General features: G+C 37.2%; 3 protein-coding genes across 4 annotated transcripts; 1 reads left to right on the plus strand and 2 right to left on the minus strand.

The window, feature by feature from the left end:
• Nucleotides 1–483: 483 nt before the first annotated feature.
• LOC139136715 (large ribosomal subunit protein eL22-like) lies at nt 484–4,393 on the minus strand. The gene is made up of 4 exons (XM_070704527.1): nt 4,355–4,393; nt 2,076–2,192; nt 1,459–1,580; nt 484–734 (listed from the first exon to the last, which is right to left on the minus strand). The coding sequence occupies exons 1-4, from the start codon at nt 4,361–4,363 to the stop codon at nt 587–589; spliced, it is 396 nt and encodes a 131-aa protein (XP_070560628.1). The 5' UTR covers nt 4,364–4,393; the 3' UTR covers nt 484–586.
• A 211-nt stretch (nt 4,394–4,604) lies between these two features.
• On the plus strand, nt 4,605–16,315 carry LOC139136716 (G protein pathway suppressor 2-like). Of its 2 annotated transcripts, none has more exons than XM_070704529.1 (12): nt 4,605–4,703; nt 4,922–5,051; nt 6,339–6,445; nt 7,264–7,385; nt 8,373–8,455; nt 9,691–9,782; nt 11,468–11,648; nt 12,278–12,508; nt 13,295–13,416; nt 14,223–14,384; nt 14,535–14,654; nt 15,124–16,315. In XM_070704529.1, exons 2-12 carry the CDS (start codon nt 4,958–4,960, stop codon nt 15,187–15,189), a joined length of 1,380 nt encoding a protein of 459 aa, XP_070560630.1. In that variant the 5' UTR covers nt 4,605–4,703; nt 4,922–4,957; the 3' UTR covers nt 15,190–16,315. The 2 variants fall into 2 exon arrangements, with proteins under 2 accessions (XP_070560630.1, XP_070560629.1); XM_070704528.1 differs by having other exon boundaries at nt 14,220–14,384; nt 15,124–15,717.
• A 3,249-nt stretch (nt 16,316–19,564) lies between these two features.
• LOC139137798 (uncharacterized) lies at nt 19,565–24,429 on the minus strand. Its single transcript, XM_070706068.1, has 7 exons — nt 24,388–24,429; nt 23,753–23,861; nt 22,424–22,480; nt 21,738–21,800; nt 21,326–21,436; nt 20,604–20,714; nt 19,565–19,885 (listed from the first exon to the last, which is right to left on the minus strand). The coding sequence occupies exons 1-7, from the start codon at nt 24,427–24,429 to the stop codon at nt 19,788–19,790; spliced, it is 591 nt and encodes a 196-aa protein (XP_070562169.1). The 3' UTR covers nt 19,565–19,787.
• Between the last annotated feature and the right edge of the window lie 1,832 nt (nt 24,430–26,261).

The raw sequence follows: 26,261 nt of genomic DNA on the forward strand, positions 1-26,261 counted from the left end.
TCTTAATGAAATTTTAAGACTAGCCAAGCGTGTCAGTATAAATTACTTTTACCACTAGGCAGACAATTACTGCCGATGGAAAGGTTCTGAGCAAGAGTTGACAATCTGGTTGTTCACTGGAAACTTCACTTTGGATTCATTAAATGGACTTGGATGGGGAATACATGGGCATGTGCACTGCACACAATATTTGGATTATTTTTAGAACATTGAATTCAGTAGTAGGTATGACAAAGACAGTCTTTGTTGAAGACCATATGTCCCGATGAACTTGATTATAACAGACTGTATTACACAACTATTACACATGCTGGTCTTTTGAGTGACTGCTGTACAACACAAGGTACATGAGTTCTGTATCCTAGATAAAACTTGTTCTATTTGTTGTGGTATACTGTTCATGGTGATCTCTAATTGCAGTCTTTTACATGTAACATTTACCAGCATAGTATCCTATGAATAACTTTACACAGTAGAAATATGTAAATTGCATGTGATGTTTTATTGACCTACATACAATATAAGGCAATAATAATAAACATTATCAGAAATGCCAACATGCAATGCCAAGAGACGATAATGCAATTTAACTTTCATCATCTTCATCTTCGTCTTCATCCTGGTTGATCTGGAAGTAACGAAGCTCGTACGTCTCTTTGTTTGATGCCACCACACGCAACCAATCTCTCAGGTTGTGCTTCTTAAGATACTTCTTGGTCAAGTACTTAAGATACCTGTGGAAAAGAGAAGTGAGACTTTGATGTCATATACATGACAGTACAGGGGAGTGCAAGCCTACGTGTGAGAAATTTCAGTGGAAGTATGTAAATGAAACCACTACACGGAGCTATTCAACGTGTACAGGTCTGTTAGATACCGTTTTAGTAGTTTAGCCCTTTGAATGCTGTAATTTTCCCCACCAAAAGTCAAGTGCACCATTTTACCAAATTTTACAAATATTATGAAAATATTTTAATAATTTTGGACCAAATGTACACATTTCATTGGCTTCAATTCTTTATCAAAATTTTGTCCAAAATCTGAAAAAAATTGTCTTGGGCATACATTTATTTTATGTAGGCAGCAAATATTGACTTTGGTGCTAGGTTTTGATCTCTGATAATATGAGGTTCACTGAAATTGCCGTTGAATTTGGAATTACAGCTATAGCTCTGTTTGCAGCATGTTTTTCATGTTGGTACAGCATTTGGACTCTTCAGTAACGTAAAATATTTACCGACACTTTCACATGGCTTGGGATGGCAGATATACAAGTTTTGCGTTTATGCATTATCTGACATTACTGCATTTCAATGAACTTGCACAGCAAGCAAACTCATTACCATTCCATGCAAAGATTTGGGCATATGGAAATATGTATAACAGTGAGATTAGTCACACAAGCTGGGATTTACCGTCTGAAGTGTGATACTGCCGAGTTTTGGTGTGGGTACAAACCTTTTAGAGAACGGAATATCAGCCGTGACTGTCAGCTTACTCTTGTTGCGCTCAACAAGCACATGGTTGCCAAGGTTTCCCGTCTTGCCTTCCACCTTGATCTTGCCTTGTAAGAACGCTTCCTGTTGCACCATGGGAGAAACCAGAACACATGGGTACGCGGTTAGGGAAGGTGACCCTAACCTCAGTCAGGGAAGGTAGCCCTGTTCTGTTACGCTAGGGAAGATGACCCTAGCATGTACGGAACTAGGGAAGATAGCCCTAGTTCAAAGGTGTATGGTTAAATGGGGTTGAATTGAAAATTACTTGAGAATTTTTCTCAACAATGCAACAAACATCTTCCATGCATAACAGTATTCAATGTACATCAATTTGTCTGCTAACCATTAAGAGTCTTGCTGCACATTGAACTTTCAAACTTGTCATAATTACTCAAATTTTGCAACCAATGACCGAACGTTAGGGTATTCACACTGCATGAATCATATCTGCTCCCACTCTAGATAAGCTTGCAAACATCTGTGCAAACTTACTTCTCGTAAAGTGATTCAAAACTGGAAAATGTAACTTTTTATTCAATGATTTGTTTCTTGTCACAGACAAAGTCGACTACTTACAAAGTTGTTGGCATCCATGATACCATCTTCAACAGGATGGGCACAGTCTATCACATACTTCAGTGTCAACTTCTTCTTCTTGCCTTTGCTGGCTGCCTTGCCGCCTTTTTTCTGTGCCTGAGAGAGGTCAGAAGAATATAGGTGAGCAAACCTTTGTTGACACTTTAGCCACTTGCCCTTGTTTTTGTCACAGTGGCAAGCTGCGAAAGTAGAAGTTGGAATCCATTGGCGTGTCAGAGCTAGGATACAGACAACATGTTCCCAGACTTCTGCTGCAAAGTTTCCCAGAACCTTGAAAAAGCCACTGCATAAGAGCCACTGCATAAGATACACTTAGATATCTCTGTAGGGTTTTAGAGTATCTAGCCTAGATTCTATTTGTCCCCTTGCCTCCGTACCTCCGACCCACTCCCGTCTAGTCTCGTGAGCAGTATTTCGAGCTTGAGTTGTAAAAACTGTTCATTTGAATGTCAATGGTCGCCAACTGAGACCGTGACGTCACTAGCGTCCCTTTCAAAGTCAATCACTGAAAATGACTCTCTCATGATTGGCCTATGACTTGGTTGGGCAGAGCTAATTAATATGACGTCAAATATGTTAATTATGTTGACACTCCAGCTCTGCCCAACCAAGTCATAGGCCAATCATGAGAGGGTCATTTTCAGTGATTGACTTTGAAAGGGACGCTAGTGACGTCACGGTCTCAGTTGGTGACCATTGACATTCAAATGAGCAGTTTTTACAACTCAAGCTCGAAATACTGCTCACGAGACTAGACGGGAGTGGGTCGGAGGTACGGAGGCAAGGGGACAAATAGAATCTAGGCTACAGAGTATTAGACCACAAGAAGAGATATAGATGCCCCAACTGGTAGGAAAAGACAGTAAATTTAACCTTAGCGAAAAGGCCATAACAAAGACACTGATACAACTCCACATATTGTATTTGCTTTTAGGCATCTCCAATCTGGCCATGTCTATTAGCTTTTGACCAATGACAGCATTGCCATACAGCAAATAAAAAGCTTTAAAATGTGACTGAAAACATCTTCTGGGCAGCCCCTGTGCCAACAATATCTGTCTGTGGTATGTTTGGGAGAACTGATATGGTTCTGCTACAAACATGTTATATAGGCACACAGAAGCTCAGTTTCATTGTAATTATCTGTGTTTTTCAATGGTGTAGATACTGTTTATTTAAAGATCTGGTGAAAGTGAAAAAGTCAACTGTGTAAATGTTTAAGAAGTGCCTGTCTTACAGTTTTAGCAATTGTCTGGCATTCTGGGGAAAAGGCGATGGTAGAAATGAACATATTGTGTCCTAGTGACACTGGAACAGCCTACAGTTTGGCTGTAACTTGGTGCATTTTATCGGTTACTTTGTGACTAACAGAAAAGAGCTCTTCAAGAGCACATTTTGAAACTTATCCTTTCTGGTTTGCATTTGAAGCCTTTTGAGGATTTGACTGCAAGCATATATTCTGGATTTTTCTATAGCCAGCCAACCATCAATGTTCACAGAAACTGTATGTAAGCTGTTATCCTTGAGGTGAAATAGACCCATCCATGACCATGCCTTTGAGTGCGATTAACTAGAAGTTATAAAGGGACTTGCCATCTGCCTTGATAAACCAACAGTGACATTACTTTAGAATAGCTAAGTAAGGAAAGCGGTTCTAATTCTTTCCTATTGACAGCCTATAAATTATAAATCAATCAGTTGTAAAATGCCTCATTTAACTTAACTTTGTTTAGACTAGCGAAGTGCACACAATCACAGGAGTAACAATAAATGGACTGTATTGGAATGTACCGCTAAGAGGTACTACCAAATGGCAAAATTGAAAGGTCATGACCCGCCCGGTGTTGTATGATGATAGGATGTCCTTTCATTGGAATTCCAGGAGCTTGCCATTTCTTAATTGGCAAATATTGACATATTATTGAGACAAAATGCCTGGATCTGGAGGAACTGTACTGCGGACGAGCACCCGGCTCAATTATCTCCGGAATGCGACTTGGCTCAGTCCAAGTACACTACCAGCCACGTGGTCGGATGTCCATACTGGACACCATAGTATCTTAGCATGGCATGCATGATCAAGTCGAGACTGCACACCTTCAAGCTACGATCACACCCTAGATGTCACCACTGAAGACTTGTTACTAACAAAATGGCAATATGTGGACCTTTTTGGTCTTGTTTATGTCATACTTAATAATTTTATCGACTTCGTTCAGGTATAATTGCAAACTTTCGCGGAGCTACTTTTCACTTACTGGTGCCATGATGGTTGTCCGCGAAAGAAAGATCGAACATAGCTTCGCAGGGGGTTAGTACTCGGCAACTCTCGGTTCAGGTTGTTGAATAATTTTTTGTTGTGACCTAGGGATTTTTCTTGATTTAAAAGGCCATAAAATATCCATATTTTCGATTTATGTAATAAAAAAAGAGAAACTAGAAGCTTCAATCGTCTAAGGAAGGAAAAACAGTATTTCCGAAGATTACCGAGAGTCAAACAAAGGTATGATGGGAAAGGTCACCGTTTCGTCACAAACAACATGGCGGCGGTACCATGTTGACCTGCAAAGAAAAATACGATTTATCTCGCGCGGGGCTTCATTTCTGGTAAATCATTTTATCTGTTCTACGTATGAGTTAATTACCTTTCACGTTCGTTAGTAGTGACATATTTTGAAGGTATTGCATACCTTAGTCATCGCGACTTCATGAAATTATCGTTATCCCCTTTCGAATGATTTTGATTCTGCCTTGTCTGATGGCTTCGACTGCACTGAGAAAGGTTAAAGATTTTATTTTAGTTGTTTAATGTCACTGTTCATCAGGTGTTTTGAAGCTAAAGAGTTTGTGCGTTGACCACGATGCCAGCTCTGTTGGAAAGGCCTAAAATGACCCAAGCTATGGCTGCGGCCTTGAAACATCACATCTTGAAAGAGCGAGAGAGGAAGCGACAAGGTACAGTACATATTTTTCTGTTCCTCCAGTGTCCATGCCTGTGTGTAACGCTGTGTTCAATGTGAAGTTTGGAAATGCATCACTTACAGTGAAGATGCACGAAATATGTCGATATATTTTTCTTTGGAATCGTTACCTTATCATGTTTAATTGTTTACGAAAGTGAAATCGAAATCCGCGGTGTCATTGTAATATTTGGTGTTGGCCGGGATGCCATAATTTTGTACAAGCCGAACGCGGGGCTGAGGAGGGACCGTGCAGAAACGGTGGCAATACTAAAGCGGGAACAGTGATTAACACCATAACTACAGAACAAAAACTGTGACATTCTAATCAAAAGTAAAACATGTTTGAATGAATGTTCATTATTCTGTTGAACTTTGTTGGTGTATTCATCCCATTAACAAAGAGTAAAGGTGTTAATGATACTTGTCACCTTTTGTTGACAAAAGCCTTTCTACCCAAGCTATTGGCACTTCATGTACTTGCAGGTATTTTTATTAATCCATAATTATCATTACCCTGATATTTTGGTGCGTACATGGAGGTAGTGCTCCATCGTGTGTACTTACCAACATGGAAGAAAATCTTATGGCTTCCTCTGATTGCATCAACTCTAAAAACCACGAAAACACTAGTTTAAGTTTGATGGACTCAGGTAGATTCCATGCACATAACAATATTTTTTTCAGTGAAATGAAAAACAGAAAGTAAACACTTGTAGATTGAAGAGGTTTTGTGCATTTAATTCCTTTATACATGATCCATTAGAAATGACCCTGTTGTAGTAATTATGTTCAAGTCCTGAATTAAAAGATACCTCAAAACTTTCTAGAAAACAGAACGGCCATTAAATGAATGCATCGACTCCATAGTCCTATCTCAAAATGTGTAGCCAATTTTATCAGCTAATACTTGTGTGGTAAGTTTTCACACCATGGATTGTAGTGTACAACCATTGTATGGATTTAAAGGATCGAATTGAATGTTGTTCTGAGTGTCAGTTGGGTCACTCTGTAATGGAGGCCTATCAAGAATAGTGCTGCCTTGGAACTTAATTTTTTAAGCTTCTCTGATCACTGATTTTATGTGGATTTTGACGCTATAGAAATAAATTATTATTATTAAGACTAAACATAGCACAGCTTGAGGTGGTGTGAGGAACTTTTGCTACTGAATTTGGATGTAATTTATTTATCAAAATGGAGATCTAAAGGGGGAAACGTGAAAAGATGAATGATGTACATATTTCTCTGATGTGGCATTCATTTTCTTTTATTTGTGTAGAAGAAGAAGAAGCTGACAAAGCCATTGAGAGGAAGAAAGAAGAACGAGAAAGACAGAGAAAGAAGGCGGAGGCAGAGTCTTTGAACTTGGAAGAGACAAGGGAAGAGGTAAACTTGACTTCTGATGTGTGAGCCAACAGGGGATGGGTCTACTCAAGATAAAATGTTACAATCTGTCTACTAAGGTGCTCTATGGAAAACAAACCCTACACACACTATGTTATACCAGCACAAACAAATGCATGTAGATAAATGTGCACACAGGAATACACACATAGTTCTATCGACGTTTCAGCATGTGGTGTTGTTGGTATCATGGTCCATTTGAATTCTTGGTTCAGCTCATCATGTAACTAAGGTGTAGAGGAGCATTGTAGATCAATGTCTTGAAGTAAGTTTGTCAGATCTGTATTTTGTCAATGGTGGAATGAACCTGCAAGATAAAGTAATTTTGATGGACTCAAGTCTGGACGTTAATGATAATTTATTGAATTAAATACTGCCAGACATATTTCCATAATTTCTGTCAAAATTCATGAAAACCTAGCTCTCTTTGTGACTGAGTCATTGATTTAAATTAAACCATACTGCTGTAGTCCTCTGGAAGTCTTGTGAGTTGATAAATGAACTTCTTCTGAAATAAATATGTGTCTTACAACTGTTAATCTGTTTCCTGCAGATTTACAAATATACCAACCTGCATTGAAAAATTCCCATAACTTATTTTTTCCAGATTTTATTGAAGTACCAGGTATCATGTACATGTAGCAGAGTATGTGTAGCTAGCTCTTTCTTGGTGGCTAAATCTGTATACAATAAACATGATTGGTTTTGACAATCTCAGTCCATTATATCAAAACTTGCTTTAAGGGTTTGCACAGTGGACCTCACCAAGCAAAAATTCCATTGTGTTTCTGTGTTGACAGATCAAAAAGTTAGAAGAAAAGTTGAAGGAGCTGCAACATGAAAAGCATGAACTCTTCCTTCAGCTGAAGAAAGTCCTGAATGAAGATGAGAATCGAAGGAGACAGAAAATCAAAGAACAAAGGTAAATTGCTGAAAAAGAACATGTGTCTGCTGATCAACTGACTGTTGTTTCACTGAAGAAGTATAATTTATTAGGAGGTTAAGGTAGAATGCATCTTGGGGACAGATGCTGGAACTCAAATTTTTAAAATTTTTATTTTGTCTACCACTTATGAGGGCTCATTTTGAAGCTCTTGAAGTAAGGAGAAATTTCACTTTCATAGGTTTTTGAAAATCAAACATTTAATTTTTCCCCATAAAGTTACCACAAGGATGGCAGCCATTTTAAATTCCAAATTTCAGTAAATGTTGGGTAACCAGTACCAAACTTCGCTCAGTTACCCCTGATTTTTTTTTTCTTGATTTGATAAGAGAATGGTTTGAAAGTGTCATTGTGGAAAGTTTGAGCAAAAGCTTAAGTCTTTCACTTTTGAGGGGCACACTACCTTAACCATTAAGATCTATACACCACTGTAATTTCTGTTCAATAAAATTCATAAGTTGAAAATGCATACCTGGCTGTTCGTATGACAGTAATATGAGTTAGCCAATGAACGACATTTTCCTCGCTTCATGCATTATATTCAGTTTTAAATGATAGAAAATTATACCCTTCATACGGAATCTGGTGGTTGTGCTCATTTATCAATGTTAATCTTATGGTGACATGTGAAAGTGATCATTTACCTTCATGGTGTTTTTCACATAAACGCCACTCCAAACATTGATGGTTTCTTGGTGTCTGTAGAAAGATCCTCTGATTCATAAATGATGAGACCAAACATTAATGATTTAGTGAAATATGGACTATCAAATTTAGAGGTTCACACAGGTGACACATAAAACTGTAAGGTTCTTGATTGATTGAAGACAGTTTCATTGAAGAACTTGCGAAATTACAGTGGTAAAATATTTCAACCCGAATTAGAACTTTAGAGCACTTTGTTTCTAACTTCAAGGACAAGTGATGGCTCATTAAGTTTCTGTTTATTTTCTCTCTTTTTCCCAGTGAACGTGAGTTTATTCATCCAATGAGTCACACACAGTACCACGGTGGTTTGGCCATGGCTGGCCCTCCAATGATGGTACCTGGTAAGTAGTTTGTGTTGTTTTCAAAAGAACATGCAACTCATAGGGAGAATTTCAGATAAATTGAGGAATACTTTGCTTCTTGCCTGCACTGTGTACACATGCATAGAAGTTGAAACCAGGGGCCGAAACATGGCCCTTAAAGAGGCATATTTCTTATCAGAATATATGGAAATCAAATTGTTTCAACTGAGTTAAATTTGATGGACATTTAGGCTTGCTTAGTGTATGGTAGACTATGAGTGTACCATTTCAAAAACTACTACTGTTACTCATCAAAATATGTTAGATTAAAGTCTACATACAGTATTGACAAGGATCTGGTTAGTGCCCAATCAGATTTAGGTGTGATATCAGTTATTACATTATTTGATTTAGATTTTGTTTGACTTTCTCTCAACATATGCAGCGAAGTCCTTTTGTGTAGTCTACTGGAATGTTTGTTTTAAGCTTGTATAGTGTCAGTTTACTTTTAAATTATTAGTATTATCTATCATGACCTTTCACCCCAGCAGCTGTGCATGTATGGGTTAAAAACAGCTATTGTATAGTTTAGAAGTTGACAGCATTTCAGAAAAGCATTGGATGAACGTTCCACTTGAATAAGGGATAATGAACATTGGAAGTGATGGAAGATAGCTGATTTTATAATGTACAAAGTAAAAAGTGTCTGAAAAGATGTCTTTTCCTAGTCTGTAGCAGTTCCTGAACTTTGTGACTACCTCCAATCGGAAATCTTTGGCTGTTTTAAATAGTATTTACCTTGAGTGCCAAAAAATTTCAAGTGATCTTGTAACGTGTTCACAGTATGTTTGATACAGCAATTTTAATTTTATTACATTGTGATAGTTGAGGGTTAACTTTAAATACCAACATATTTGATAACATTGGCTTTCCTGCAAAACTAATTTTCCATTGTACTTTTGTAAACAGAGAAATTATTTTCTACTAGCAACATGCTTATGCACAACTGAAATATCTTTCATTTGGCATTTCCTGTCATGTTTCACTCAGCATGACTAGCTGCCAATGCAGACATAAACACCAGTGTAAATCTGTCTGTGTTTAGGTTTTCGCTCAGCCAAAACTTGAGACGAACATGAGATATAAACACTGTACTTGGTGCCCAGAAAAGAGAGCATTTTGGTGAGACGTGTATGTTTAAGCATCCAAGGCTTCTGGGGTCATACAAAGTTTTCCTGTTGATAACCTTTAAATCTTTCATTATTTACATTCAGGTCATATAACAGCAGGGAGGCCAGCATTGTTAGGTGATTCCCCTAAAGGGCACATGTACCGACCCCAGACGCCGCCCTCACAAGCAGTCCATGTAAGTACCAGAGTTGTTTGTATTCCTGTCAATAGAGACCCAATTTTTCAGGAAAGATGTCTCTGACAAGGACATTGATTGTCATAATGAAATGGAGGGTAGTCAGGGTACAGACAAAATTCAGTGACATATTTGAGCTTCATTTGTACAAAATTTATGTTATATACTTATTAACACAGGCAAACCCACCTTCCAAAGTTCGATTACAACCAGCACTGTTCCAAATCATCAGGCAAATGAAATCTAAATTGGTTAGTCTGTATACTGCAGTGTCTAATATCGACAGACAAGTTTGAAGGGATACTTGGAATCAAAGAGAATACCTAAGGGTCTGCAAATCCGTATTACACCAAGACTGCCTGGTCTTAAACCTAACGTTGATTTCTTTGATGATGGGCATACACAACAAAGATGAAGCGCAAACAAGTTTGCCAAACTGCTCTTAAAATATCTGCCAATTCACAAAATTAAACACGAAAACGAAATCAGCGCCCTAATTACAGCCACAAATGAGAAAATTGAGCTAAAAGCAAAACCAGGCGAGAAACAAAAGGCAAAGGAGCTTTTCACAAAATTCACAAAAGTTGCCAAAAAGCAAGATAGGCTAGCTTCCAAAGGGAAGAAAAAATAAAGTTCTCTTTTTCTCAAAGAACCAAATGGCCTTTTTCAAGGTCACCACATCCAAAAAGAGAACTACTGTTAAAACAAAACCATGTGTCCGTCATGGCACACACCAGGGCATTAAAAAACAGAGAAAATTCAACAAACAAGGAAAGGTTTCTCAAGCAAAAAGCGAGAAGCCAAAATCGCAAAAAAAAACGACACCTAACCCGTACAAACAAACAATAGGTCACACCAAAACAAGAACTGTGAGAATTTCAGATTCATTAAAAACCTTTCAGATCAATCTTTAACAAATGTTGGAGTCAAAGCGCTAAGGATAGACTTGAAATTTATTCCCACTCCAAAATGTCGGGACAGAAAATGTCTTGTCCGAGACATTAATAATTTTTATAGCATCATGAGATTGCGTTACGTTATGAGAAACAAACAATCAATCAGACATCCATTCAAAGATAAATTCATGTGGACACCACTGAGAACGGATAATCACAAACTAGAGAATTATCTCGAAGCAACCAAAATTTAGATCATGAAAATTCCTTTCGAAAACAATATCAAAAACAACATGACTTGTACAGAAAAAACTGCTATGAACAATCTATCCAAAGACAGCCAAATCACAATAAAGCCCTTCGATAAAAGAAGAGGCATAGGAATTGTGAATACGACAGATTACATTAAAGAAAGTAATAGGCAGTTACAAAACATGCCACAAAATTACTCAGGCATGCCTTGACCAGTTTCTTGCAGATTAGTTGAATTTTGACTTTTGAAGAGCCAGTATATGGTATACCTAATTCTATCCAACTTGGTAAAAAGACATAACCTTTTGCTATTTATACTAATGTCTTCTTGTTTACAGTACAATCCAATATGGGCATATTAGGGCTTTAGATAGATAGATCTTTCATACTCTCATTTTGTTTTTCATGTTGATCATATTAACTCCAATTTAGTTATTCCACTAATTATCAATTACAAGTGGGGACTATGTAATTGTCAATGACTTGTTGACCCCTATACAGAGACTGTTTCATTTTCCACGTTCCATTTCATTTCAGCCTGGTGTGAAAAGACCAAGGAGCCCCTCCCCACCAGTGGTCCAGCTGTATCCACAGAGACCCAATACTCAGGGAGCGTACACACAGAACCAGCATCACAGCAGTTATGCTACTCACCAGACAGCCCACAGCTCCTATCATGGAACACAGCATCATAATCAAGCCACATCATACCAACAAGGTCAAGGTCTTTCAATTGTTTCCCCCTTCTCTCTCTCCCCCCCCCCCCAAAAAAAAAGGGAAAGGAAAAAAGTTGAGTGTATCAACAAACTCTGAGTGGATGCCAGTTAGTAGAGTCATGTGCAGTCTTCTAGCATTACAAGGAATAAAATCATAGCAGTAAAGAATTTTACAGAAAAATAATACTAAGAAAGCTAAGTCCAATGATGTCTGTCTCCAGCTGTTTTCCCATGCTGTTGTGTAATTTGTAGTCATGATATTCCTATGTACAATTATGCTTAATGCAACTGTGATGATATTGTCAGCAATGTCTTTCTCAAGTGTGTGTTTAGTCACCGAGAGTCTTCTGAAAGTGTAGGCCTGAAGTGGCCATGAAATGCAACAATGAAGAGTCTGCTTACAACTCTGTTGAAAATGCGGAACATTAATGACCAGTGTTTTTTTTTTCGCAACTAGAAAGAGTGACGGTGTAGATTATCACACTTCATGTCAATTGTATATCTCCATTGATATGTGTCAGTAGACAAGGGTTGCACAATTGAAGCAGTGTATTGTTTATTTTTGTAAACATACTTGTGTTGTCTGTAGCTGATAGAGTTTTCAAATTTTCATCATTTTTCTGTCACACAGGTCATTCCAGTTACAGCGGAAACAAGTCCAGTAACAACTACCCTAACCAATCACACGTCAGTTACCCAAGTGCACAGCAACAGCCCACGCATGGTAACTACACGGCCAGCCAATCAGGAAACAGCAAGTACACTGGCAACCAATCAGCTTTCTCCTCCTATCCTGGTCACTATGTGCCCCAGCAAGCACAGATGAACGCTCAGAATTACCAACTACAACAGCAGCAACAACGTAAGTGGCTTTCTACCGCAATTTGATCATGTCTGAGAAAAAAAATCCAGATCACTTTGTGTTGAAAGTGGTTTTGCATCAATTCCGTCTTCATGAGAATGTAACCATATGTTGATTTAGTGAAAAAACTTCTTTTGTTATTTGAGACACAATATTGACAACAATTTGCTACATTAGGGTAGTATGAGCCTCGAAAGTCAAAGACTTAACTTTTGCTCAAACTGTCCTCAATGAAACTTTCTCTTACCAAATCAAAAATAAAAATCCATTGGTCTAACCCAATACTATAGAAATAACGGACGACGTGCTGACCATTAACGTTTATTTATGGACAAGGGCAAGAGAAAAGCCAAAAATTAATTTTGGCTTTCCTCTCGCCTGTGCCCATAAATAAGCGTTAATGATCAGCACGGAGTCTGTTATTTCCATTATATAATCAACAAACCCTAAAAAACCATCAAAATTTACGAAAATTTCCTGTGCGAATGACAAGGGGCCCCAAAGTGCGTGCTGCAAACATTTAGCAAATCTGGAGATTGTTTAAAAACAGTGTCTAAACTTGGCCCACAAGTGCTCCATTTTATTTTGTGGTTGATTATGATCTTTGTACAAATCACAATTTTCGTTCTAGCCGTAAAGTTACTATGTTTACAATATTATTTGTATTCACGGGCGTGAAAACAAACCATTACTGTGTATTTGTGGGCAGTCACGTGATTCAGCTTGACCAATTAAAATGCAATGGACAGGGCATGGTATCATAATGTCAATTGTTGCTTTTATCAGGTTACATTCAGACAGGACAACATGGACAACACAGTTCAAATATGTCCATGCAACAACAGCTGGAACATGCCAATCAACAGTCAGGGTTTACTGAAGAACAGGGCCACTATAAAATGCAGCAGGTGAGACTTGGCATTTCTGTGGTACTGCAGGTTGCTTTTTGTTTTACACTACACAACAACGCTGTCCAATAATCATATTCCTGGCTGTTCTACTTTGTTAAAGTCGGAAAATTGGTAATTTCTGACTTTTTCATAATTTTCCTATGAAATGTCTATCAAATATGATTGATTTGTTCAGTCACTATTATAACTTGAGAGCGTTGTTGAAATTTTTGTGTCCATATGTCAACAAAGACAAGGTAACAGTAAATTATGTGTGTTGAGATACACATCCAGTCTTTGTGTACTGTTACACTGACTGAATATATAAATATGTCTGAAGGGTTCTATTTTCCTATAATTTGCTGTATCAAAGACCTAATGTGCCAACACCGTCATTTGGATCTTCATTTGTGTGCAGATAACATTTGATATACTTATATTTGATTTTCAAAAGTTCCAGTATCTGACTGAAGCAGGATAGAGGAAACAGAAACATTTGGGGTTGCCAGTTTGTTTTTCTTCCCCAAACGTCTTGCCTCCCCATTTTCATATCACACACACACACACACACACATACATATACACACACACACACACACACACACAAAAATACTCTTATGGAAAAATTGAGAATACAGAAATACAGTTCCAGTCAGAGATGTTTATAATTATGTCATGGGGAACAGGGTGTCTTCGAGGTAAAAGTTAAATAATGATTACATCTCTGTGCATAGCAATGATAAGTTTGACACACAAATGTTAAATAACATTCACATAATGACACAAATCATGTTTTTCTCTTCCTTATTTGTTTATATTAGCAGCAACAAGCATCCCAGCAACCACAAGCACAGCCTCAGGCCCAACAACAACACATCAGGCCGATAGCACAGGGTCACCATGGATCCATACATCCACAGCAATCCCATCAAACCATGCTCTCACAGCCTCTTCAAGCTCAGATGCATCTGCAGCCAGGGAACAAGGTAAAGTTGGCAAATCCTTTTGAAATATTGTCATTTGAGTCTCTCCAATGAGCTGTATGCTTAGTTTACTATACTCTGGATGATTTTACTGTAATGTGTAAGATGCTTTTCAGCAAATACTGAATATACATATGGATTTTCTATTTGTAGCCTAGCATAGTGACTGGATACTCTGCAAGACAGACAAGACCCAGCTCTCCGATGTACCATCCTAAACAACAACCACAGCCTCAACATCAACAGCAGCAATCACAGCCACAACAACACAGTGTAAGTTGGGGACAATATCTCTGAGATGCAGTTAGCAAAAATACAGTGACTGTGATCAAACTTTGTCCATGTAACATGTATGATTTGAAACATTGCCTTGTTTCAATGAGAAATGTTATCATCTACTGTATACCATGTTACAACTGCCTAACCATGATTAATTCTCTCATCTTTTGCTTTTAATACCAAAATTTACACATGTGCAGCTTGTTGCTATCTTTGCCCAGAATAACACACCACTAGCCTAAAATAGCTTTCTGTACCACAAGAAAATATTTCATGTCTTATGAATCAAGGTAGTGCTGATGCAAGGTCAAATAATGAAAATAGCACAAAGATTTTAGACAATTTATTTGCTTTACAGACTCTGTAAATTAGGCTTTGGGCTTAGATTTTAGCTTATTTTTCTTAGAGTGAACAGAGTGCAGCAAAATGACAATTGTGAAACATTTCTCTTTCAACCCTACAGGCTGGTTATCAGAGTCCACGCCATGGTCACCCCGGTGCATATCTTCCCCAGCAATCTAGATGGTAGATGTACTACAGTAGGAGACTACATACATGATCAGATGAGAGTATACTGTCAGACAGAATGAAAGGAGGTACTTTGGGATTGTTATCCCCACCAAGGACAACTCAAGATGTCGTTACCCAGTTATGCCCATGGTGTAAACTGTTCCTGTGTTAGCGTAACGTGATATCAAAAATGTATACCCTCAAGCAGATGCTTTTCAAGTTTGTGTATTGCAAATTCGACTACCTGACTGCTTTGAAATTCTGTATTTGAAGTTGAACTTACAAAGGGCACAGCTGAAGTACTTGCTGTTTGGAACAAGTTGATTTGGCATTTGCTAGTACACTTGATATTCAGCTTTCAAGCTCATGAGGGCGCCATCACAGTACATACTATGTATGGAAAATGGATTAGAATCACTACTATTCTCATTTTCACTACAAATATTAGTTGATTATGGCTGATCATCAAGTATCTGTGTTCTTTTTGTCCATTCAGCCGGTTTTGATTCATATTAGTTTATTTCAAACTGGTGCATCTACTTTTGATAAAAATTTCAGCATCACTACATCTTTGTTCTGGCATTTTCTGGATCATTTTCTCAAAAACAGTTGAAGTTATCATTAGGAAATAATTTTGAATTAAGTGATGTATGGATGCCTTCAATCCGTTACATGATATATATAAAAAACTTAAAAAGCAGGTCATATATATATTTAGGATCAGTTCAATTGCAAGCTTTAGAAAATGCAGTGTTTTCACTCAGTTATGTTTATTTTGATAATGTTTGCACAACAAAGTTGCATAATTTTGCATAGGTATGTATTATGTACATACATAATCAGCTAATTATCATATGAAGTTTGCATATATCTCATGTACCTGCCCAGTATCATGACCATAAAGCTATGGTATTTAAAGTTATCTGGACTTCAGCAGAAAATGTCGGGTCATCTTAATTATTATTTTAAACAGCCAGAGGTATGTGCAAAGAAACATTAATCGCATAAAGTATTATTTTCACATTGACAGGGGACTTCTGTCCTCCGCCACTTTTGGGCCTGGCAAACTTATAAAACTTCTTTTGTATTTTGAGGAAAATACCTGCAAAGTTAGGGAATGGAAGGGAGCAAAGTAACTAATCCTCAAAAAGAGTAAATTATTTTCTAATTTTTAATTTTTGAAATTTCCTCCCAAGAAAAGTGCCCTGTGTTTATATATATATATCTTTTGCTGACCGCTTTGATTCATGTCTTGCAGAGGAAAAAGAGAATCAACCAGTACAATGAAAGTATACATATATATTGTTCATCTGTGGATGTGTCGGTTTTCTTCACAGTTGAATGTGGTCTCCCCTCCAATTTCCTCATATCCAATGTTATGATGAAATAAGTAGTGTTTATGATAATAGTAATGTAAATATTCATGCCTGTATGATCTGTAGATGTCACATAGTGCCTTTATTGAACCCAAATCATGTTTCTACCCATGATGAGGAGATATCTGATAAGGAGAGTAGTGCTCACCACCCAGCATCATCAGTAGAGGTCGACTGTCTTCTAGATTTGCGATAGAAAACTATACTACAGTGTTAACTGTATAAGAAATGAAAGCTGTTACTAATATACACTGAGTGTAGTTATCTTGCCCAACTTGCCTAGCAAGTATCAAGCAAGTCAGGTTTCTACCCGTGGCCAAAACAGCCCGGGACAGTTTTCCTGTCATAGAAGGTGCATGGTTTCATCTGGTAGTTTTTCTACATTGTTTTAGTGCAGGGAAAAAGTTGACAGCATTGTTATGAAGGTCTCTCTCATTTTGGGTCAAATTTGCCAAGATTTTTTATTTTCCCGTCATGAGTACATCATGATTTTTTAAGTAGCAAAAAGGTAGTAGGTAGAATGTGTGGACTCTCTCATAACTGTGTTACTACAAGAATTGCCAAACTAGCTTTGCCCTTTATGATATGGAACCAACTTCTGCATTTCATTCTTGTTGTGTTACCTTATAGAGTAAGATACGTATTAAAAACAAGATAGAAGGAAAAACTTCATGCGTTAAGGTAGTTTGCGCCTCAAAAGTTACAGATTTAACCCTTTGCACCCTGACCCCCTTGTACTCTATGATGTCATCGGACATTTATGTCCAAGCTGGGCTCAAAGGGTTAAACTTATGCTCAGACTTTCCTCAAGCAAACTTTCAACCATTCTCTTTCAAAGTCAAGAATAGAAATCAGGAGTTGCAATGCGAATTTCGGTACTGGAGAAACAGCGCAATATTTACCGACAGTTTAAATTCAAAATGGCCACCATCCCTGTGTCGGTACGTGGTTAAATAAAGTTCCTGATTTTCACAAAACTAAGACAGTGAAAACTTTATTTACTCCGTAAGTTTTAAAATTAGCCTCCACAAGTGGTAGGTTGCAAGAATATTGTAACAGTTTGAGTTTGAACATCTGTCCCTGAGGGGCATTCTACCATCAGCACATGAGTACATCTTAACTTCCTGCATGACAAATTGCAATACTTCACTCATAATCTGTACATTTATATAACCAGCAAATCACGGAAGATCACAGCAGTTTCTGTGCATCTGATTGTGAACAGTAGAAAAAGGATGCCGTATAATTCTTGGTCAAGCTTTTTAAGGTACTGAATCAAGTTGAATGTCAACGTTCAGCTGTCCTGACAAAATGTATTAATTATGCTCCAAATATCATTGCAAGTCCTGACTGCATTGATCAGTCATTTTCATTCAAGAAGTTTCATTTACTGTCAGCGTGTGGTAGTTTGTTGACGTCTCCCTGCCCTCTCATCTGTTTTGTAGCAACCAGTCTGGTGAAACTACATAGTAGAGGGTTACATGTGAGGGAGTTAAGGTGCTGTATCTCTTTCTGAACAAATCCATTTGGTCTAATCCATTCGTGACATTTTGCTCGATTAGTGCTCTTCTGTGAAGAAAAAGTTTACTTCAATCGGTAAAACGGAAAACAACTTCAAGTTTACTGTCTATATAATCATTTTAACACTCTTGTTTCAACCTTTCACCCCCATTACCAATAGTAAAGGTCCAATTTTGCTACAATAAACAATGGTATTGGACCATGTACTATTTTGCTGTGGCTAACTTGGGTAATGATAGGGGTAAAACAGACATATGTTGAGATGTCCAACAGGTACACCTCCAATGGCTGACAGTGCTCCTGTGAATTTTATGGAAAGGTAATATCTATTCAGGTATTACAACCATTGACAGCAGAATTGAATGCATTATGATATTAGTTCCTCCATCAGTGATTAAATCTTTTTTTGGAATGATGTAGAAAAATTATCCATGATGTAGAAATTTATTTTAGTGTTATGTTTTACAAGTTTACAGCTCTTTGGCATGTTCAATTGCTTTGTGAAATGAAGTTTATGTTTTTGTGTTGTGTTTGTTTTAAACCTTATCAGTGGCAAGGCCAGTGATGACATGTCCAGTAAACAACAGATTAAAAATTCTGCTGTCCTGCTTGTATTCGTTTGTGTGTGCATGATGTATGTGCATGTATGTGTGTACATACGTACATATGTATGTACATATGTATGTATGTATGGTATAAATGTAGGTATGTATTTATGTATGTGCATGTGTGTATGTATGTATGTATGTATGTATGTATGTATGTATGTACGTACATACATATGTATGTATCCATGTATGTATGTTATTTATTTATGTATGTATGTAGTATGTCTCCATATGTGGATATATATGTCTGTATCTGTGTGTGGGAGTGGGTATGTACGAATGAATATGTGTGCATAAACGGCGCTGATATACCAACCATACCAGTTATATTACTATCAATCTGACTATCCTTATCTGGGTTTCTGTGAGGGGCGCACTCGTAAGATGCCCAAATCAAGCACAGTCGCTTATCATCTTGATGACGTCATTTTTATTGATAGCGCCCTCACAGTCCGCCAGCTCCCCACAGATTATGTGATATTTTCAAACAACTTGTATACAAGAGAAATACTGCTTCTTGACGCACTTCTGTCTGGCTAAAATCGTTCTCTGTAAGCTGAACTAGACTATAAAAGAATGACAATAATTAGAGTACAGATGGTGAACTCTTTATTTATAACATTGAAGGACAGGCAATGCTTGGCTGAGGTGTATCTAAAACAGGTACTGTGCAAAATGACAATTTTTTTATGTTTTTTCGGTTATTTGTTTTTTCTGCTTTCTATGTGAATTTGGCCTTTTTTATAATTTGAGTTTCTTACACTTTGAATTGAATGTGTAATTTTTATATGATTTTTGCAAATATAAATTTATTTTTGTGCAGTTTTAGATTGTTTTTTAAAATTTTGAATAAAATGTTACTTTTTATTTGGCTTTTGCATATATTATATTTTTTAGTGTTTTTTCAATTATTTGAATTTTTCCTTTCCATTTATTTTAGAAGTTTCATTTTCATTGATTTTTCAAAGTTTGAATTTATTTGTGATTCCACTTTGGCTTTTTTGATTTACCTATATATTAGTTTTTAATTTGGCTTTATATTTTACGTGAATGTTTTTTTAACTTTTGAATTTGATTTTTTTTTTTGCACAGTAGCCCGTTTTGATACGACTCTAACAACTCCAGATATCAGATACTGGTTCTTCATTTCTGCTTGGCCTGCCTGTGACGTTGTTAATACCGCCAGCCAATCTAGCTCTTACTTGTTGCACTGAAATATAAAACAATAGCCTGCTCACTGTTTGTCTACTCTAAAAGATACATTGTAAAAAAGTAGCCATATTTTTGCTTTGGAAATCATATTGAGAAAATTTCTAACAAATGTAACGAAGTAAAAATATGTTGAAGATGCTGTTCTTTGGACTTCATTGCCAGATAGATTCGAGTCATGGAATAACGCTGGTGGTATGAACAAAATCAAAAAGAATTTTGATAGCAATATTTTTTTTAGTTTAGATAGCCATCCATGGCAACATCAAAGCCTTGCTTGTTATTATACTTGTCATTCGAGCAATTTTCTTGAATATGGCGTGAAGAACCATGTCATACTGCATTAGTGATGACAACACTTTGTTCTTGGCGTAATTCGACGTCTTGCGGCCCTGGTTAAAGTGAGTGGTTTAATCAGTCATAAAACTTTCTAATTTGTTCATGTTGCTGTACTTGAAACTATGTATGATCGTGGCACGGACAAAAAAAACCAGTGAATTACACCAGAACTGGCTTATCTGCGAAGCGTCCTGTGAAGTGTGGCATTAATTAACCTTTAGATTGTAAACATTTGTTTCTACCGTCTATTGATTGTACAAGGTGAAATATTCGAACGTTTACAATTATATTTTAATGTTGAATAAAAATGACGTGTGGGATACTGTTGCAACATTTTCTCTGAAATTTTAAACGTTAGAAAGGATGAACTCTTTCCTCACCTCCTCGCCTGCCTAATCTCAATGCCAACCTTATGCGTGTAAAACAGCTGATCTCAGACTGATTTCTTGTGTTGTTTTCTGCTGTATTCAGTTTTACATATGGGATTTGCTCTGAATGAAAATGAAAAGAAGTCTGGTCTAGTCAAATTTATATCGGTTATTTGACTATGGAAATGACAAAATTATAATTTAATCGGTGCAATTTGATGAATTACAAACCGGTATTAGCCAATATATGAAATGACGAATTTTTAAAGTCAAGAGAAATCGGACAGCCCTAGCCTTTTTAGAAAAAATTGCGCAGTGAGGATGTTCACACATATAATCATCTTGTTCCCAGATCATTTTAATGACAGTACATTGGAAGGGGAATGTTGAGGTTGTTTGCAACTACCTGATTCATTCTATCTTTGAAAAGTTTCTCTCAAAGCACCTGTTTTCAGCACCGCCCTCTATATGTAGAAGAGATCTGCTGACCCTATGGCCTAAAAGCCCCTCAACAAACGTCTTATCACGTGATTTTGCCTTTGGAAATCTTTGCAAGCCTAATCTTATAACCCATTTGCTTAGTCTCTTCAACACGTCAATGAGTAAAATAACAAAATTATCCAGTAAAACATCTGCCCGGTTCCCAAGATATACCTGTGCAGCTGTTGTATAGCAGTATAACTTTATAGCGAATTTTGCAACTGGAAATCACTTTTTCTTCAATTGAAACTGACCTCTCTGCCTACGAGATGTAAATCTAACTGCCATCCAGGATAGGAGGGTCACCCGAGGGCCTTGGCTGCCATCTTCACTGCTTAGGCTGGTGTTTTCGCTCTCAGGGTGTACTAAGAAAAACGAAATATCCCCAGCTTTGTCAAAACACCAAACTTTTGAATTCTTAGTTCTGCGCAAGTACGGCAATTTGATAGCGTGGCAGTTAGTATTAACAGTTGTAGTATATGGTATGAGGAAAGATATCTTTAAATGAAAAGCAAACAGAGAAAACGCGCGCATGAGTACACGCATTCATATATATGTTGCCATGATTCAATCACATTTCCACAGAGCACGTGCGGTTGGAGGTGCTGTGGTTCAATAAACATAACATACTCTAAAACATCATGGCTGGGTCAATGTATTGCTCACCAGATATAAAAGGTTCTTCAGACACCTTCTGATTCACTGCCGTACTGGCATCTCCTTCAGAATCTGTGGTAAGAAGGCCCAGGAATAGTGGATAATTATATCGCATAAATTTACAAATGCCATAAAATCCAAAATTAATTTAACGCTGATAGCAAAACTCATTGGTAAACGACGCTACGTAATTAGGGGATATTTGTTGATCCTAAATCTTGTATTTATTAAACATTTATCTGTACTTTTGAATATTTGATTTCGGTAAAATCAAGACTAGTGTTTTTTGTCCCATTCACGTCTTCAAAAATTTAGTCTGTCAAAAGTATTTCAATGTCTGAAATGGGTAGGTATATGTCTTTTTATGACTTCTTTGCGTCAAAGTGGCCGCCAAGGTAGCCGGATTGGTTCAAAGCTGAGGTCGAAGGAAAGCGGGGCTCTTTATGGTTGATTGGTTGCTTGATCCTAGCGATGCGCCACCGGGTAATAGTCAAAGGTGACTGCACTGGTGTATTTTGCAAATGTTAATGTAAAATGTAAACTTCTCTTGATGCAATATCTCTTTCTACTGGAAACTAAACATAGAAACGAAGTGAAATATAAACAGCGTTGAATTTGACTGGCTACAGTGCTCAGCGTTTATATTCATTTCATAGTTTTTCAGGTCTGAGATAAATGAAATAAGATTTACAGACCTACAACATTCAACACCGCGTCTTCTTCTGTTTCTTGGCTGTTATTATCGACGAGGGCTGAGGATAAATGGTTATTAATCATTAAATCTATCCGCATCGATTCTTATACGTCTGGGCAGTCAAAGGAGTGAATTTTCAAATATGGTCAATATTTTCGGACTTTCTAGCGCGGTCTTCAAAATATGACAGATTGTGGAATGCTTACATACAGGTACACTAAAGGTAGTTCGTGTTTCAAAAAATCGACAGACTTAAACTTTCACGCAACTTTTCCGTAAGGAAATAGCTAAACATTCCCTTTCAAAATCGAGAATAAAATTGGGTCACCTTGCAAACTATTGATTACAAATTAACCTAAGATTTACCGAGTCTAAAAATTCAAAATGGCGGAGACCCCAGTGTTAACTCTAGGGAGAAATCTAACTTTTAATTTTAAACTATGGAAGACCGGTCACGACATGCGACATGCGAGTTTTTTTTAAACTGCGACCTGGGAGTTCTTAAACTGCGACATGCGAGTTGCAAAACTAATATGGCGTTTGCATACATGTCATTTCGTTCTCCTCCTAATGATGGATTACAGAGGTAAAGGCGAGCTTATTTCTGCATACTTCTACAATGGATACACCCTGGGAGAAATAACGGCCACGTTAGGACTCCGACATGCATGGAAGTCCGGTCACGACCTGCGACATACGACCTGCGTCTTTAAGTTTGATCTGCGACCTAACCCTAACCCTAACCCTACCCTAACCCTAACCCTAACCCCTAACGCTAACTAACCCTAAGTTATGCCGTTACAATTTTTCTGTCCCTTGGCCTAACCTCCAGGGTTGAGAGCGAAGTATAGGCTTTTTACGAGAGAAAACCTAACCCCTATACCCTAACCCTAACCCCTACCCTAACCCTAACCCCTAACCCTGACCCTAACCGCAGATCGCAGTTTTAAAAACTCGCATGTCGCATGTCGTGACCGGTCTTCCATATTAAACAAATATAAACACGTAAAAATTTTGGTTACTCAATGAGCTTCAAAATAAACCCCTAGAAGTGACCATGGTATATCAGAAAACAATTGCAAAAGTTTGAGAGTCCGAACTTCTCTTCTACCTTTAATGTGACCATCAATCGATTGAAATTTACTATGGAAAGTACGCGAACGAATAGAATAATTTGATAGAGAAAAAGAGAAGTGAAATTAACATATTTGACAGCCATATGATACATTCCCCATTCATATAGTTCACATTCATATTCATTGTGATAATGCAGCATGTATATTGTCTCAAATACAGTGTGTAATTTATTCAAAGGAATTAGCATACGCACCGACATCGACACGTTGGAGGTTTGAGTCACTGCTGTCTCCGGTGTTAATAGAGCCTCTTGGACTGTCTTCGTTACAGTTGACGTCTTGCAGAAGTAGAATAGTCACAAACTCAGTTAGCAAAGGATACGCATTTGCAATGCAATGCAATACAAATTATAATTTGTTCGCTTACAAAATTTTGCAATAAATATAGAGACTGCAGAGGGGAAGTATTTCTGGTGTACTGAATGTTATATTATAGCTTTGTCAATACTAGTGAATATTGTGACGTCATCGCTAGAATACTACTGATATTATACACTCCGTGTAGTTATCCAGTATTTTAGCCCCATACAATTTTCTACATCTAAAAAATTCACTGCTAATGCCAAAACTATAAAATATAACAATAATGTACTCCCTCCCTACCCATCATGAACTCAAACAAACTTTTTACTCAATATTATACTCGGCTTCACCTCGTGCATTATGTTGTATAATGTTTGTTTTCGTCCATGGAGGGCCGGGAGGGCGTACATGAAATTGCTTACAATGATAACACTCTATTGACAGCGAGTCTTATTGTTACGTTATTTTTCATACTAATAAGTATAAATTAATGGCGCAGGCTGTCTACGATGAAAACTTGACTTACTTGACAGAACCAAGTGGCTTTCACTGTCAGCAGTGTTATCATTCAAGGTGTCACTAGCCTGACGGATGGCGTCTACCCGGTCGTCCCGGTTTGAACTTCGGAAAACGACACGTTTGCCCTGCATAAGAAAGGAAGCCAACTTATGAGTTCACTGATATAGTCATACGGATCCAGAAAATCTCCAAACCGCCTTTAATTTTCCCGCTAATTTCTCCTTTCTGTATTTAAATGGTTTCACATCTATAACTTTTGGGACACTTACGTTCTTTTGAACAGTGATACGAGAATGAGGTGAAATAATTAAATCAGAGTTCACTTTAAATTTCTGATATATTAACCTGCTTCAGTATTATATTGCTTTGTTTCAAATTTCATGCCTCTATTTTACTATTCTAAGCTATTATTAGGCTAATAAATTCAATTCATTATCGTGACAAACATCATCTTGCACAATACATTTATCTTATGACTAGTATCTTACCTCGCCACATTTCGGCACCAGGGCAAAGCCCCGGTTTGGTGATTCAACGGGGCTGTCGGAAATGAAGTACATCTGGATGTTGTAAGACGTTACCTTCTTGGCTTCACGCTGCGACACGTTCAAAGGATCCCTAAGTTTACACTAAACAGAATAGTTTATTCAAATATTATGGCATTTATACCAATTGTATCATAAGATTATTAAAATCACACTAATTAATGACTATGACAACAGGGAAAATGAGTGCATGGGCAGTCAATATTCTTGAATGTTCGTCGATATAAATTTTATAAATGACTGGTTTACTGCTAATTTACAGACACTGTCATTTTCATCATCGTCATAGTTAGCATCATTATAGTCATTGGCAGCAGCAGTAGTAGCACCATTTGGACCATGTCGTAGTCAAAACGGGAACATTCCTTTACTATCTTTGCATAACGTGTTTCTTTCCCTTCTCTGCACTGATATTTTATTATAAGAACTTTAATATAGATTACGATTTAGTTAGAAACTAACCTTAGAAATCAACAAGGTAGAAGGCTGGATGATATATGCTTGCCGAGGAGACCAGGTACTTTTCCCCTTCTTACACACCTTGCCGCTTTTCAGCAAAACGTTTTCATCGTCCTGAAAATAATTAAACAAGGATGCATATTTGTGAACACAAATATTATTCGATCACGTGACCTTGGTGAATGTACTTTGATTGGATGACTGGTATGAAGCAATACAAGCAATCGATCGCGATACTACAGGAGCAATAAATAAATTTGCGCCAGACGATTACATGCGAATAAATATAAGTTGCTGATGTCCGATGTTGAATTATAGGCTACAGGTATGATCGAAATACATAAAAAATAACGTCAACAGGAACCAATACAAGAGAATAAAATGAAAAACACCATTAAAACATTAAAAACATTGGGATATATAAATAAAAATGTTTAATAAAAAGAATGGAAAATTGCAAAACGATGGAGGAAAAAATTTCGACGAAAAGTCTATGCTCTGGTGGAGGTTGAAATCCTCGTGTCGTGCGTCTCACAAGTTTGACTACAACTTTTCAGGTATGGAAGAGCCTGTACATTCCCAGTGTAATTTAATACATTCTTTTGAGTTACGTGCGTGCGAGTTAATGTGAGAGATCGCAAGAAATGGTATACTTGACATCCAGAGAAGAGACACATCTTTATAACTGATCTAAATAACTAAAGTAGACATGTAATTGTGCATCAGCAATCGTTTTATAATTTTCACGGCCCATTTTGAATCGTACAATTTCGTACACACGTAACTTTACATTCTTCTGAACAGATTCAAAATTAGTTTATAAACTACAGTTAATACAATAATAAAGTACAGTTACTCACTTTTGCCATGTCGTACT

This window comes from Ptychodera flava, chromosome 7 (genome assembly GCF_041260155.1).
Source record: "Ptychodera flava strain L36383 chromosome 7, AS_Pfla_20210202, whole genome shotgun sequence".
NCBI lineage: Eukaryota > Metazoa > Hemichordata > Enteropneusta > Ptychoderidae > Ptychodera > Ptychodera flava.